At 40.5% G+C, this 14,422-nt stretch overlaps 1 protein-coding gene across 4 annotated transcripts; it reads right to left on the bottom strand.

The window, feature by feature from the left end:
- Nucleotides 1–390: 390 nt before the first annotated feature.
- On the bottom strand, nucleotides 391–13,776 carry LOC119331926. Of its 4 annotated transcripts, none has more exons than XM_037605100.1 (6): nucleotides 13,502–13,776; nucleotides 12,779–12,880; nucleotides 12,519–12,681; nucleotides 12,386–12,444; nucleotides 12,017–12,221; nucleotides 391–462 (listed from the first exon to the last, which is right to left on the bottom strand). In XM_037605100.1, exons 2-6 carry the CDS (start codon nucleotides 12,806–12,808, stop codon nucleotides 428–430), a joined length of 492 nt encoding a protein of 163 aa, XP_037460997.1. In that variant the 5' UTR covers nucleotides 12,809–12,880; nucleotides 13,502–13,776; the 3' UTR covers nucleotides 391–427. The 4 variants fall into 4 exon arrangements, with proteins under 4 accessions (XP_037460997.1, XP_037460999.1, XP_037460998.1 ...); XM_037605102.1 differs by having other exon boundaries at nucleotides 391–484; XM_037605101.1 differs by lacking the exon at nucleotides 391–462 and adding an exon at nucleotides 3,832–3,904.
- Between the last annotated feature and the right edge of the window lie 646 nt (nucleotides 13,777–14,422).

Consider the following 14,422-nt stretch of genomic DNA (forward strand, 5'->3'; position numbering starts at 1 on the left):
TGATCAACGAGCTAGTCAAGTAGAGGATCACTAGGGACACAGTGTTTGTCTATGTGTTCACACATGTATTTAGGTTTCCGATCAATATAATTCTAGCATGAATAATAAAAATTGATCATGAATAAGAAAATATAAAATAACAACTTTATTATTGCCTTTAGGGCATATTTTCTTCAGGTTTCCGCGGACGGGATAACCCTATCTCTTCCCCTAGATCGCACCGGCCAAGAGTCTGGCGACCCTAGCAACCAGCGGCGATCGGAGAAAGCAGGGGATCGGAGTCTCCACGTCGTTGCCAGGCGCCGTCGGGAGGAGTTGAAACCCTAGCAAGAGGGGAAAGCTTAGATCTCACAATAAGTTCTATGGAGAGGGGTCACGTGACATACGTACCTAGCATACTTCCCGCTGAAACCAAACGACGCAAGGCTCAACCAAAGCCCACGCCCGCAGACATCCTAGTTTCTGGCAAAACAGACAGGCACACCTCTGATCCGCCAAGAAATAGCCCACGTTTAGATAAAAAATGGCAAAACTGGTCGAATTTCAAAAAATGCCAAGTTAGGCCAGTTTCTTGGCAGGTTGCCCAGCTTCGGGCGACTTTCTAGGGGCACCCCTATTTCTCGCTTTAAGCGAGCATGTGGTGACGCCTCACGACGTGGGAGCCCAGATGGGCCGGCCCAGCCGCGCGGGAGAAAAAGGCCTATTTTTCTCCTGTTTTCCGTTCTCATTTTTTGCTTTAATTTTGTGCTTTTCTTTATATTAAATATTCTACAAATATATATTACAAAAAACGCTCTTCAAAACACATTTGAAAAAATGTTGAACAAGTATTTAAAAAATGGTGAACAAGTATTAATAAACTGTTCAACGAGTATTTGAAAAATATTGAACAAGTATTTGAAAAATGTTCAACAAGTATTTGAAATTTTAGAATAATTATAAAAAATGTTGAACGAGTATTTGAAAAAATGTTGAATGGGTATTTGAAAAATGTTGAACAAGTATTTGAAAATGTAGAATAAGTATTAAAAATATTGAACAAGTAATTGAAAAATGTTGAATAAGTATTAATAAATGTTGAATGAGTATTTGAAAAAAATTTGAACAAGCATTTGAAAATATATTGAATAAATATTAAACTGTTGAACAAGTATCTGAAAAATGTTGAATAGGCGTTCGGACAATGTCGAACGTGTATATAAAAATTGTTGATAACTTATTATAAAAAATTGTTTTTGACATATACGAAAATGTAGAGTGAAAACAAAAACAAACATAATAAAAACAAAATAAAAACAGAAAATGGAGATGAAAAAAGAAAACCATACAAAAAATGGAGAAGAAAAAGGAAAACCAAACAAATATGAAGAAAACCTTGTCAAAAAACAAAAAGGGAAAACAAAAAAACTGTGAAAACCAAAGGAAAAAGGAAATGAATAAAATGAATAAACAAAGAAAAAATGGAGAAAATTAAAAAAAGAAACAGAAAAAAACGCTTGTCTCTATTCAAGTACGTCGCGGCCCTTTAATAAACATGAATAGTTGTGTGGCGTGGTGGCTAGCATCGCTCGTTTCTTCCCAGAGCTCGAGGGATAGATCCCTCGACCCCTTTTCCCTTCCCTTTTTCAGTGACGGTCTGCTGGTGCTGGATGAGTCTTGGCCAAATTTGTTCATGTTGTATTGAAAAAATGTTCATTGTATATTATTAAATTGTGCAAGCATATTATAAAATGTTGATTGTGTATTTAAATTTTATTCATCGTATATTAAGAAAATTTTCAATGTATACTATAAAATGTTCATTTGTGTATTTTAAATTTGTTCAGTATTTTTTTACAAAAATATTCATTGTATTTTTATATTTGTTCTACGTATATTATAGTGATGTTGGATGTTTTTTTAAAGGATTTGCAGTTGTACTTTCCATTTTAGGGTTGGCGTTGCTTTCATATACATTTGAGCTCGCTAGTTCGGCTGGCTAGCCGCGTAAAAAGCCGAGCATGTGGTTGGGGGTTCGATCCCACTCATGCTCTTTTTTTTATTTTAATTTTCCTTCACCACGTGATAATTGGGCCGGCCCGTGTGCGTGTCGCTTCAGCGAAACCGCGACGACGGGCGGCGGGTCGCGACCGCAATCCCTATTTGACGCGCCTAGGCGTCAAAACGGGGAGCTCCTGTTCGGCGCCTTATGCGCCCGAACAGGTTCCTGGCGCCCGCTGCAGCGCCTTATTGGGCCGGCCCGCGATGAGAAAGGCGCAGCTATCAGAAATCGCCAAAAAGAACCTAAAAAGGGTGCCTTCTTCAGGGATCGAACTCGCATCGCTAGTATGGGCGCGCTATTATTTATCATTTAGTTTTTTCATTTACTTCTATAAAATTGTGAATTGAAAAAAATTCATCGATTTTGAGATAAAAGTTCACAAACTTAAAAAAAGTTCATCGATTTTGAGATAAAAGTTCACAAACTTAAAAAAAGTTCATCGATTTTGAGAAATAGCTCATCATTTTTGAAGAAAAGTTCACCAATTTTGGAAAAACTTTATGAAAAAGTTTAAAAGTTCATTGTTTTCAAAAAAAGTTCATCAGTTTTGTAAAAGGTTCATCGATTTTAAAAAAAAGTTCACAAATTTGAATGAAGAAATCATCAATCTTGAAAAAAGTTGATCAAATTAGTTCATCGGATTTGGAAAAATTTCATCGAATTTGAAAAAACAAAAGTCAAATGTGACAAAAGTTCTCTGAATTAGAAAAAAGTTCATCAGTTTTAGAAAAATGTGGATGGATTTGAGAAAGATCATCGAACGGGGAAGAAGGAAAAAAATAACCAGAAAAATGAAAAACAAAAACTAGAAAAAGTGAAAGAAAAAGATGATAAGGCAAACAAGTGATGGAATTGTGGGCATGAAGTTACTGTTGCGGGGTGGTTAGCACAGTGCGCTGTTAACCAGGAAGTCCAGCTAAATGGTTCGTTTCCCAGCTCTCGCGGAAGTTTTGCGATTTGTATAAGCGAACGATAGCGAAGCGAGCGAAATGGGCCAAGCCCAGCTAAAGCGGCTACAGGCCCGTTAGCAGAATACACATTAACGGGCGCCTGCAGCGCTAAATAGGAAATGGCGTCAAAATGACCCAGCTTCGCTGAAGCTCATCTTCCCGTCGCCCCAGCTTGGGCCGGCCCACGTCGCAAGGCTGCTTCTTTTTGTTTTTTTGCTTTTTGTTTTTTCTGTTTCAGTTTCTAATTCTTTTCTTTTCCTTTTTTCCTTTTTCTTCCATTTTTGTGTATTATAGAAAGTTCATTTTGTATTTATATACAAAGTTCACCATGCATTAAAAAAATTCAGCATATATTTAAGAATTTGTTCAACATATCTTTGCAAAATGTTCAATGTATATCTACAAAAATGTTTAATGTGTGTTCCAAAATTTGTTATGTTCAACATATTTTTGATCAACGAGCTTGTCAAGTAGAGGCTCACTAGGGACACAGTGTTTGTCTATGTATTCACACATGTATTTAAGTTTTCGATTAATACAATTCTAGCATGAATAATAAACATTTATCATGAATAAGGAAATATAAAATAACAACTTTATTATTGCCTCTAGGGCATATTTTCTTCAGGTTTCCGCGGACGGGATAACCCTAGCTCTTCCCCTAGATCGCACCGGCCAAGAGTCTGGCGACCCTAGCAACCAGCGGCGATCGGAGAAAGCAGGGGATTGGAGTCTCCACGTCATCGCCAGGTGCCGTCGGGAGGAGTTGAAACCCTAGCAAGAGGGGAAAGCTTAGATCTCACAATAAGTTCTATAGAGAGGGGTCACGTGACATACATACCTAGCATACTTCCCGCTGAAACAAAATGACGCAAGGCTCAACCAAAGCCCGCGCCCGCAGACATCCTAGTTTCTAGCAAAACAGACAGGCACACCAGTGATCCGCCAAGAAATAGCCCACGTTTAGATAAAAAATGGCAAAACTGGTCGAACTTCAAAAAATGCCAAGTTAGGCCAGTTTCTTGGCAGGTTGCCCAGCTTTGGGCGACTTTCTAGGGGCACCCCTATTTCTCGCTTTAACCGAGCATGTGGTGACGCCTCACGGCGTGGGAGCCCAGATGGGCTGGCCCAGCCGCGCGGGAGAAAAAGGCCTATTTTTTCCTGTTTTCTGTTCTCGTGTTTTGCTTTAATTTTGTACTTTTCTTTATATAAAATATTCTACAAATATATATTACAAAAAATGCTCTTCAAAAAACATTTGAAAAAATGTTGAACAAGTATTTAAAAAATGGTGAACAGGTATTAAAAAACTGTTCAACGAGTATTTAAAAAGTATTGAACAAGTATTTGAAAAATGTTCAACAAGTATTTGAAAATGTAGAATAATTATAGAAAAATGTTGAACGAGTATTTGAAAAAATGTTGAACGGGTATTTGAAAAATGTTGAACAAGTATTTGAAAATGTAGAATAAGTATTAAAAATATTGAACAAGTAATTGAAAAATGTTGAATAAGTATTAATAAATGTCGAACAAGCATTTGAAAAAATTTGAACAAGCATTTGAAACAATATTGAATAAGTATTAAACTGTTGAACAAGTATCTGAAAAATGTTGAATAGGAGTTCGGACAATGTCGAACGTGTATATAAAAATTGTTGATCACTTATTATAAAAAAATTGCTTTTGACATATACGAAAATGTAGAGTGAAAACAAAAACAAACATAATAAAAAACAAAATAAAAACAAAAAAATGGTGATGAAAAAAGAAAACCATACAAAAAATGGAGAAGAAAAAGAAAAACCAAACAAATATGAAGAATTGTCAAAAAACAAAAAGGAAAAACAAAAAAACTGTGAAAACCAAAGGAAAAAGAAAATGAATAAATGAATAAACAAAGAAAAAATGGAGAAAATTAAAGAAAAGAAACAAAAGAAAACAGAAAAAAAACGCTTATCTCTGCTGAAGTACGTCGCGGCCCCTTTAATAAACACGAATAGTTGTGTGGCGTGGTGGCTAGCATCGCTCGTTTCTTCTCAGATCTCGAGGGATAGATCCCTCGTCCACCCCTTTTCCCTTCCCTTTTTCTTTAACTGTGCACCGCGAATTGGGCCAGCCTGACACTGTAGCTCTCGACACAAGAGTTTCCTCTCGACTCGCTTAATGCGAGAAATAGACGCCGCGGAGGGGAACGAGGGAGCGTCACGAGGGACAGTGATGGTCTGCTGGTGTTGGATGGGTCTTGGTCAAATTTGTTCATGGTGTATTGAAAAATGTTCATCGTATATTATTAAATTGTGCAATGCATATTATAAAATGGTGATTGTGTATTTAAATTTTATTCATCGAATATTAAGAAATTTTTCAACGTATACTATAAAATGTTCATTTGTGTATTTTAAATTTGTTCAGTATTTTTTTACAAAAATATTCATTGTATTTTTATATTTGTTCTACGTATATTAAAGTAATGTTGGATGTTTTTTTAAAAGGATTTGCAGTTGTACTTTCTATTTTAGGCTTGGCGTTGCTTTCATATACATTTGAGCTTGCTAGCTCGGCTGGCTAGCCACGTAAAAAGCAAGCATGTGGTTGGGGTTCGATCCCACTCATGCACTTTTTTTTATTTGAATTTTCCCTCACCACGTGATAATTGGGCCGGCCCGTGTGCGCGTCGCTTCAGCGAAACCGCGACGATTGGACGCACACGGGCGGCGGGGCGCGACCGCAATCCCTATTTGACGCGTGTACGCGTCAAAACGACCCAGCTTCGCTGAAGCTCATCTTCCCGTCGCCCCAGCTTGGGCCGGCCCACATCGCAAGGCTGCTTCTTCTTCTTCTTTTTTTGCTTTTTGTTTTTTCTGTTTCAGTTTCTAATTCTTTTATTTTCCTTTTTCTTCCATTTTTTTGTGTATTATAGAAAGTTCATTTTGTATTTATATACAAAGTTCACCATGCATTAAAAAAATTCAGCATATATTTAAGAATTTGTTCAACATAGCTTTGCAAAATGTTCATTGTGTATCCGACATTTGTTCAATGTATATCTACAAAAATGTTTAATGTGTGTTGCAAAATTTGTTCTGTTCAACATATTTTTGAAATATGTTCAATGTGCGTCCGAAATTTGTTCAATGTATATCAACAAAAATGTTCAATGTGTTTCCAATATTTGTTTAACGTATTTTCCAAAATGTTCAATGTGTATTAAAAAATTCAGCATATATATTCATATTTCTTTAGTGTTGAAAATACAGTATATTTTTAAAGTATGAATTTATACTTTATTTTATCACCATAAAGAATATCCAGAAAGTTCCAATAAAACGCAGAAAGAAAAGGGAAAAATACTAGTTGTGATGAGCTTATGCGTATGGGCCGGCCCATTACCATCTTCCTTCAGCGAAGGCACAGCTGTTTGACGCCTGCGCGCGTCAAATAGGAGGTCTCTCGCGTTACGCGAGAGGGGCCAGACCCAGACGTTTTCTGTTTCAGCTATTTATTATCACATATGTAGGCAGCAGGCTTTAAAATGGCATCTGGTCATGCTACGGCGTGCATTGTTCCTTCGGGATCAGTCGGCTTCTGGCTGAAATATGAGGAAGAAGCAGGGGCTGCTCAGGAAGTAGTGCCGGGCGAGTGCGTGTGGTGCTGTTGTCAGAAACTGTCATGGTGTGCCGTTCTTCTCGATGGGATGCAGATTGAGCCAATGTGCGGCTGAGGAAGAGGCTGAAGACTAGCTTTGCTGCATGGGTGATTCTTAAAAAAAAAAAAGAGCTTTGCCGCATGGGTTGCAAGCGTCGACGAAATATTATAATGGACCAATTCAGGTGGAGCTCGATTACATGACCTTGGTCAAGGCGATCAACCCAGGTGCTGCCAATCAATCAAGCCTCTTTCCAATCATAGCTAACATCAACTCAACATTGAACATTTTCAGTTCTCACAAGAGTGCCTACGTGAAGAGGAACCAAAACAAGCTGGCCAATGACCTGGCTGCTCGTGCATCTAGACTGGGCAGACTTTTTAAGTTGGCGGATGTGCCAAATGAGCTTAGAGAGACTCTGAGTAAAGATTGTACCCAGCCTGTTTGATCAGGTTTGTGTGATTCTCAAAAAAAATGACATATGTTCCTTCGACCTTTGTCATCCAGCTTTGGCCTACAAAAAGTTCACTTGGGGTTCTTGTGGAAGAATGAGCATCACGTGGATCCAATGCACATAGTTTGCTCAGCAAAAACTTTTCTTCTGTCTTCTAGCTAACCAGAGGTTCCATCCAAATCCCTGTCCTACCAAAAAAAAATGAATGCTTGGAACGGGTGCCCCCATATCAAGAGAAATCATGATTAGTACAGCTACTAAATCATGTCCATCGGCACCCTCCTAGCCACTCACTCATATGTTGGTACCTGCAAAAGGGTCAGGATTACACATTACAGATGCTGGAGATATTTCTCAAAAAAAAAACAGATGGTGGAGATATCCAGACAGTAGACTATTTCAAACCAGGTTAATTATTACTGTCGTCTCGCCCCTACAGGATAGGATGCTAATGGACTAACTACAGATGCTGAATAGTGCTACAGTTTTTTTTTTTTAAAGATCTAGTGTACACTGGCTTCATTGATGTTAAGAAGAGTAGAGAGTAACAAGGTTGGGATCAACTGGTCCAGATCAAAAGGCACTAAAAAACTGAAAAACAGGGGCCATGTGAAGGTGTGAATGTCAATGCAACATAAATCATATAGAGGGGCTCTTCTCCCCGCTCTCCGCTTTAATATATGATGCGCACGCTCGTGTGTATTCGAGGAAAAAAAAGGGCCAAGACGCCGGTGCGCGCTGACTAGTGCTATAGTTACAGCTTCTAAATCATTCATCCATCGGTCGGCGCATCACAGCATGGAGATTGTTGCAAAGCAGAACTGGTTAGTAATAATTACTGTATATATGGTGTCGCCCGTACTGTCCTCCCTTATCCCCTAAAACATAGAAAGCTAATGGATCGGCACTAAATGGCCCTGCTGACCACAGCTTCTCAAGGCCTTTCAGCTAGTTCATTGTCACTAGCTAGCTAGCCTGTGAACGCCAATCCCTTTACAGTTGTCCGTACACTAAAACTATTTCTTATCAACATTTGCGGCACTGACTAAAAAAGGGATTGAGCTTCAGTGTCTCACTGCACATGCCTTTGAGTGCATGACACGTGGACCCCACAGGTGACTGGCCCACATGTCACACTCAAAGGCAAATGCAGTTAAGTCACCGAAGCTGCCTCCCTGAAAGGCACTAGCTATATAACGTAGGGTCTGGATATGTATTTCTGGAGTTCTGCTCGCATTCATTTGCTGGCTGACAGTATTTTTTTTCTATGTGTCTTGCAAATACCCCACTTGGTAGTCTGCTTGCTAGATAGATGGTTGCCAGTTTCTTCCTGTACACAGTGATGCAGTTCCGATGTTATAATCTTTTTCTAGCATTATATGTTCTTGCAACATTCTATATTCACAAACTACAGTGGCCGTCACATTACCATTGGTCAGAGTAGGTAATTTCTGTCAAGTCTTCATATTTCTATTTTTTGGAAAAAGGGTTGTGTTAAGTCCATATTTTCTATTGATATCCCTTCTGATTTGTTGATATCTTGCAGCTATGCCAATGCCATGATCTAAGAATGGGTGTTGCCCTCACCTTTATTCTGTAAATGCCAAAGCGTCCACAACATATAAGCGACATAAATTTCAAGCTTACAGATATTACATATGTTTGATATGTCTGAGTTCAGCATATGGTAGCCCTAATGATCGCAGAACTATGAACATAAGTTATCTTTTGTTCTTTTTGTGATCAAAGCTTCAATTGAATCATTTGAGATTATCCTCCTACTTATTCAGAAATTGCATGACGTATAAGTCTAGACTGCTATTCGTCGATCCCAAGTAGGTGTTAGCCAATAGCATGCACCAGGCCAGTAGATTTGTTCACTCTAATTGGCAATCTTCTTTACATGTAGTCCTATGTGTGTGTTCTGAGGCTCTCGCATTAATTTTTTTTAAGAACAGTGATCCATGTTCGGAGTACCTGCAGGTTACAAGTTCACCTTATCCTATGTTTTACCTTAGGTGCATTCGTGGTACTAAATAGAATCGAAGAAGGTTACTGTGGATGTGGAGTATAAGCTTCAGAATTTAGCACTGTGTGTACTGCTTAGGCTAGCAGCTTCCTTTGTGTCTGTGTAGGTGGCTGGAAAGTTTATTCCAGCGATTGATGTTGCAAAGCAAAAGTTAGGGCTTTGGATAGAGATTTATTTGGGTTTACATCAATTCTGTCCGAAAAATGTTGTACTGAAGTTTGCATTGAAATGAACTGTTTTGATCAAAAACTTCCACACAGTCAACTGTATTCTGAGCAAACTCTTTAAATTTTCTTCCATCAAAGAAAATAACAAAGACAATCTCAGGCTTCCTGACAGGCGCGGCGTGTTGCTACGTCTCTGCCTGCTAGTTATTATGTATAACTGCAGAGACATCACAAATTGACCCATCACACGCATCATAGGCATGATGATAAAGGATGTTCCCTTTTCCGGAGCATATGATATAATTATGACGATCTATCATGTTGGTGTGAGGTTCACGTAAGCCCATGCAGATCGATGGACGACGTTTTTATCCCCATGATTATATAAGACAAAAAAAACCATTGATTGCTTGTATCTTCTCACGTACTCATCCATACAACACTTTTTTTAGGGGCTCATCCGTACAACACTTGGCAATTAGATTACGTGACACTTGCATTAATATTCATATATGGCCACAAACGGACAAGCCTGCAGCCAGTCGGTCTCCTAATTAGGCCAAAAGAGTTGGGTCAGTGTGATTAAAAAGGGAAAGGATAACACCTAATCAGGACAGCGAGCAAGATTTCTGTGCCACATCTGTCACTTCATTGTGATAGCTGCATCACCCTCAGATACTAAAAACCTAAAATGTGCAGGAGAAAGCAGGAAATGCTCCTCTCGTGTTCTACTGACCCCGATTCTGACTCCTGCGGGCGTCGCCGTCAGGATCGTCGAGCGAGCAGCGGCGCCTGGCCCTTGGCACGCGCTGCAGGAGTGGCTCCTCACCAGCCCTGGGTTTCTGCGGTGGCGGCCGGCAGAGGCAGATCAGGGTCTCCCCTGCCCAGACCCTGCCTTTTCATAGCCTTAGAAAATTAAGATTGTTTTAAATTTGCGATTCAAAGTTTAAATAAGCAGACGGGTTCAATTCATTTGTTATAGTACTTGCTTTTAGAATAACACGCGCACTTTGGTTAAGTTAAGAAAAATTGCAAAATGGTTAAGTTAATTAGTCAGCGTAATCAGATCCATGCCATCATCGCCCTTGTCCAATTTTTTTCAGGTTAGTTAAACCATCGAGTTTTTTAAGAAGTAATCGGAAGATCGGAAGACATTTAACCAATGAAGATTTGGACAACTAACAACGCATTTTGGCAGTTGCTTGTTTATCTGATAGACACAGCCAGGCTCTCCGGCCAACTGGTGTCAGATTCAGCTCAGCTTCAAGAGAAAGTGGTTGATGGAAAGCCTACTCTCGTGACTTGACATTAGATTCGAATTATTTACCATTCATCTGTGCTCTTCATGTGGTCCCATGATGCGGGATGTCCGGCTATTATAAGTTACGTGGTATTGCACCTAATTAACATTGCACGATTAAGACAACCTAGCTACGTGTATATATTTCGGCCCGATAAATCAAGTGAACTAGCCAATACATTTTTTGTTAGCTTTTTAATGTGTTCATTCTGGGTCTATTTTTGTTGAGAACCTTCCAATCTATTCATTTTTGATAAATCAAGTGAACTGTCAAGGTAATATAAAGAGCACCAGAAAAAGAATTAGAGAAAAGTGCATTTTTCGTCCCTCAACTAATCGCGAAGTGTGGCTTTTGTGCCTAAACTTTTTGTTGGTGTAACCTTCGTCCCTCAACTCTTTAAGACCAGGTATAGTTACTCCCTCTTAGTGGTATTCCTCGGTCAAATCCCGGTTTTGACATGATGTGTTGTGCCTGAACCCGGTTTGAAAAAAATATAGGAAATAATGATTATATGAAAATGACAGCTTAAGAATACTAATAAGGTGATAGAAGCATGGAAAATGCACCATTAGTATGATCCTAGTTCCCTTCAGCTGCTGCAACTTCTATTTGAAGCTGCCGAAGAGTAGGATCGGTCACATTTGGGCACTGGAGGTGGGGAAGAATGAGGCGAGAAAAGGGAGGTGGCTGTCGTGGGTATGGATAGATAGGCTTTTCACATGCCCATGAGGTATCCCACAGGTATCCCCAAAGTATCCGAATTTTATTTATTTATTTGAAAAACAGAAAATAGGGAGATACATGTCCGATACGTTTTGAGAAGTATCAAAACGTATCCGAGTTTCCGATATGCCTGATACGGCAGTTTCCAGAAGTATCCGGTTAACTTAGCTTGTAGGATTCAGCATTGATCAAATATCATGATTTTACATGGTGACAAGGCTTGCAATTCCATCAGGTGCTCAAAGTATGCACGACTAAGGCAAACACATGTTGAACATAGCTTATAACCTTCCCAACTCACTTTTGGACTCAGGCTTGAAGGTTATAAGCTATGTTCAACATGTCTATGGAATTCGGATACACTCACGGAATTGGGAAAGTTATAAGCAATGCTCAACTCACTTCCGGAATGAGGTTTGAAGGTTAACCTTGAAGGTTATAATAAAAATTTTGGAAATGAGAAAGTATGCTCAAAATACTAACTCGATGTTTTGCTCAAAGTATGCACGACTAAGTAACTAACCTACTGACTAGATGCAACTGTCTTTTTGGCAAGGTAAATGCTCTGTAGTTCACTACAGGGTGCCCCTCAATTTTCTTGTGTACCAAATGTTTACTCAAACATTCTCATTTCTCGTCTATTCTGTTAGGTACCGAGGATATAGACCAAACGGATAATTAAAATTACTTGCGACAACTTACTGTATATCGGACGAAGTTGCGCCCAGTAGCGCGCTGTGAATGGAGGGCGTGGGTCGACTTCATCCATCTGAACACTACTTGGGGGATACCGCTCTGCGGAACGTGGAGGCTCTGGAGACTGTCGACCTCTCTTCCGTTTATGCTGTGGAGGCGGCAACTTCCAGAATGTGGGGAATGGCTGATTGGCAGGAATGGGCAGGGAAGGCTGCACAAAAGTAAACATCTTTTTATTAGCTACAACAATTAACTTAAGTAAACATGGATATAATACATATGCTTAATACAACATGGCAGGAAAACCTAGCGGATAATAAATGTCTTCAAGTAGCAAGTTGTACTCAGGTAGGAAAGATCTTTAGAATATTTTACCAGCTCACTAAAGCAATCGAGATCACATTTTGGTGGGACGAATGAAGTATCCACCACTCCTACATGGAAAAACAGGATGAGAAGAAGATTTTTTTATGAGCAATCGAGATGTTCTTGATAATGTTCTTGATACCAGTTGGTGGCTTGTCTTTGATAATGTTCCTCGGCACCCAACTGAACTCCATGTTTGGTACCTTGCCCTTGAGATGGTTAAAGGCACGGTTGGCGTCTTCAGCAGTTAGAAACTGAATATCAAAATAGTCCTCCACTTCTTCAGACCTCTTGAGACCAGCAGTCTGCAAAAAGAAATAGAAAGACAGGCTTCAGTCCAAATTCAATTATTCAAATCAATGTCCACAAATGAAGATTAAATCAAAGGAGGGGGAGACTAACCCGGCCATGAAACTTCACCATATGCTCCATATGGTCATATGTCAGACAAATCTATGGGAAATATCTCTGAGGTCTTGCCCTCAAGGTTTCGCATGACGCCATCTAAAGAAGGAGAACGGAAAATGTCACAAAAGATTGGAACAAGTTAGCTTTGTTTCAGATGACACACAAATTTGAAGAATTCGTTACAATGTTTCCATATCAGTAGCAAAGATGGTGGAACCGAGGATGAGGACATGAATCAGATGACAATTTCTTTGATGGTACACTAAAGAAACTGCTAGCGAGTGGAGCAGTAAAAGCTGGATGCAAAACTAGGTTTCTGGAAGAAGAACCAGGCACAGTTCTTTTCAGCTTTTGATTCCAAAACTGAGTGTTGACGGTACCATTGGCGATTGCATTCACATTAAAAATAGCATTCAAATTAGCACACAGCAGAAGCAAGAAAGAACCATTGGCAGTTGCATTGAGTAATCACAATATTATTTTTTTTTAAACAAGCCATATTCCCTTTACAGTTGCATTGAGCATTCACAGTAACCAAAAATAATAATTTACATGTCCATTCATCCATCCATCTACGAAAAACCTAGCCCCATTGATCCATCCATCACGCAAATCATGTACTAAGCATCTGCATACATCCATCTTATCCAACTTCCATCGTTCCATGTACAGGAGAGGAACCAGAACAGAACAAAAACCGAAGGACGAGAGGCTCACCAGGAAGCGGTGCAAGAAGAGCTGCGACCGGCGGGATCGGCTCGTTGGGGACGGCGGAGGAAGGGGGTGGCCGGCGGGATGGGCGCGTCGGGGCCGTCGGGAGGGGGAGGAGGCGGGACGGATGAATGCTTGTGCCGGCGAGATGGGAGCGTGGGGCCGCGCTCGCCGGCTCCTGCGGGGTGGCGGGGATGGCGCCGGTCGTCGGAGGGAGTAGGAGAGGTACGGGCGACGCAGGGGCTGCAACCTGGCGGCGGAGGAAACCCTCGAGGGGGGGAAATCGAGCGTCGGGAGACAGAGCGGACCAGTCATTTTCTTGGGCCGGACCAGTCATTTTCTCGGGCCGAAGGCCATTTTGTCTGCAATTTTAAGCTGAGGGATAGGCCCTTCTTTTACCTTTTTTAGGGGTTTCTTTACCTACCTACTAATAAAGTATCCAAATACTTAATCGTGCAGCTGCACAATTTCCTCGCGCTGAGCGCACGCGCTAACTGACAAGGTCTACCCACAAAAAAAAACTGACAAGGTCTGAAATCAACCGACCGCTTCGTTATCATTTTCTCTAAAAAAAAACCTTAGCCTGATCCCCTTTTCCTCATCTCTTAGGTGGAGCAGAGGAGTTGCATCGCCGCCCAGGCGACCGTGGGGAGGCGGCGCGCCAGAGGAGCTCACCGAGCAGGTCGGTCGGGGAGCCGGAGCAGCAGCGCTATGTCAAAGGATAGCCTGTCAGTAATGTTGGCAACAATGTTGGTACCAAGGGTGAGGGACGAAGGGAACCATTTTCCTGCTCGCAGTAACGAGGCAGACCAATAGGCAAAGTTCTCGTCCATCGACGGTTACCGGGATGTCATCAACAGTAGTAACAGGGTCTTACTGACAGAGTTGTACACCGAGGTGCTTACATAAGCAAAGAATTATTACTAC

Source organism: Triticum dicoccoides, chromosome 7A, assembly GCF_002162155.2.
Source record: "Triticum dicoccoides isolate Atlit2015 ecotype Zavitan chromosome 7A, WEW_v2.0, whole genome shotgun sequence".
NCBI classification, from domain to species: domain Eukaryota; kingdom Viridiplantae; phylum Streptophyta; class Magnoliopsida; order Poales; family Poaceae; genus Triticum; species Triticum dicoccoides.

Bases quoted from the DNA above. Each gene is read 5' to 3' on its own strand.
- LOC119331926 (XM_037605100.1), bottom strand. From the start codon at position 12,808: ATGGAGCATATGGTGAAGTTTCATGGCCGG. The intron at 12,222-12,385 runs GTAAAATATTCT...ACTTTTGTGCAG, and splicing joins TCGATTGCTTTAGTGAGCTG to CCTTCCCTGCCCATTCCTGC. The intron at 463-12,016 runs GTAAGTTGTCGC...CTGTTTTGCCAG, and splicing joins GCAACTTCGTCCGATATACA to AAACTAGGATGTCTGCGGGC.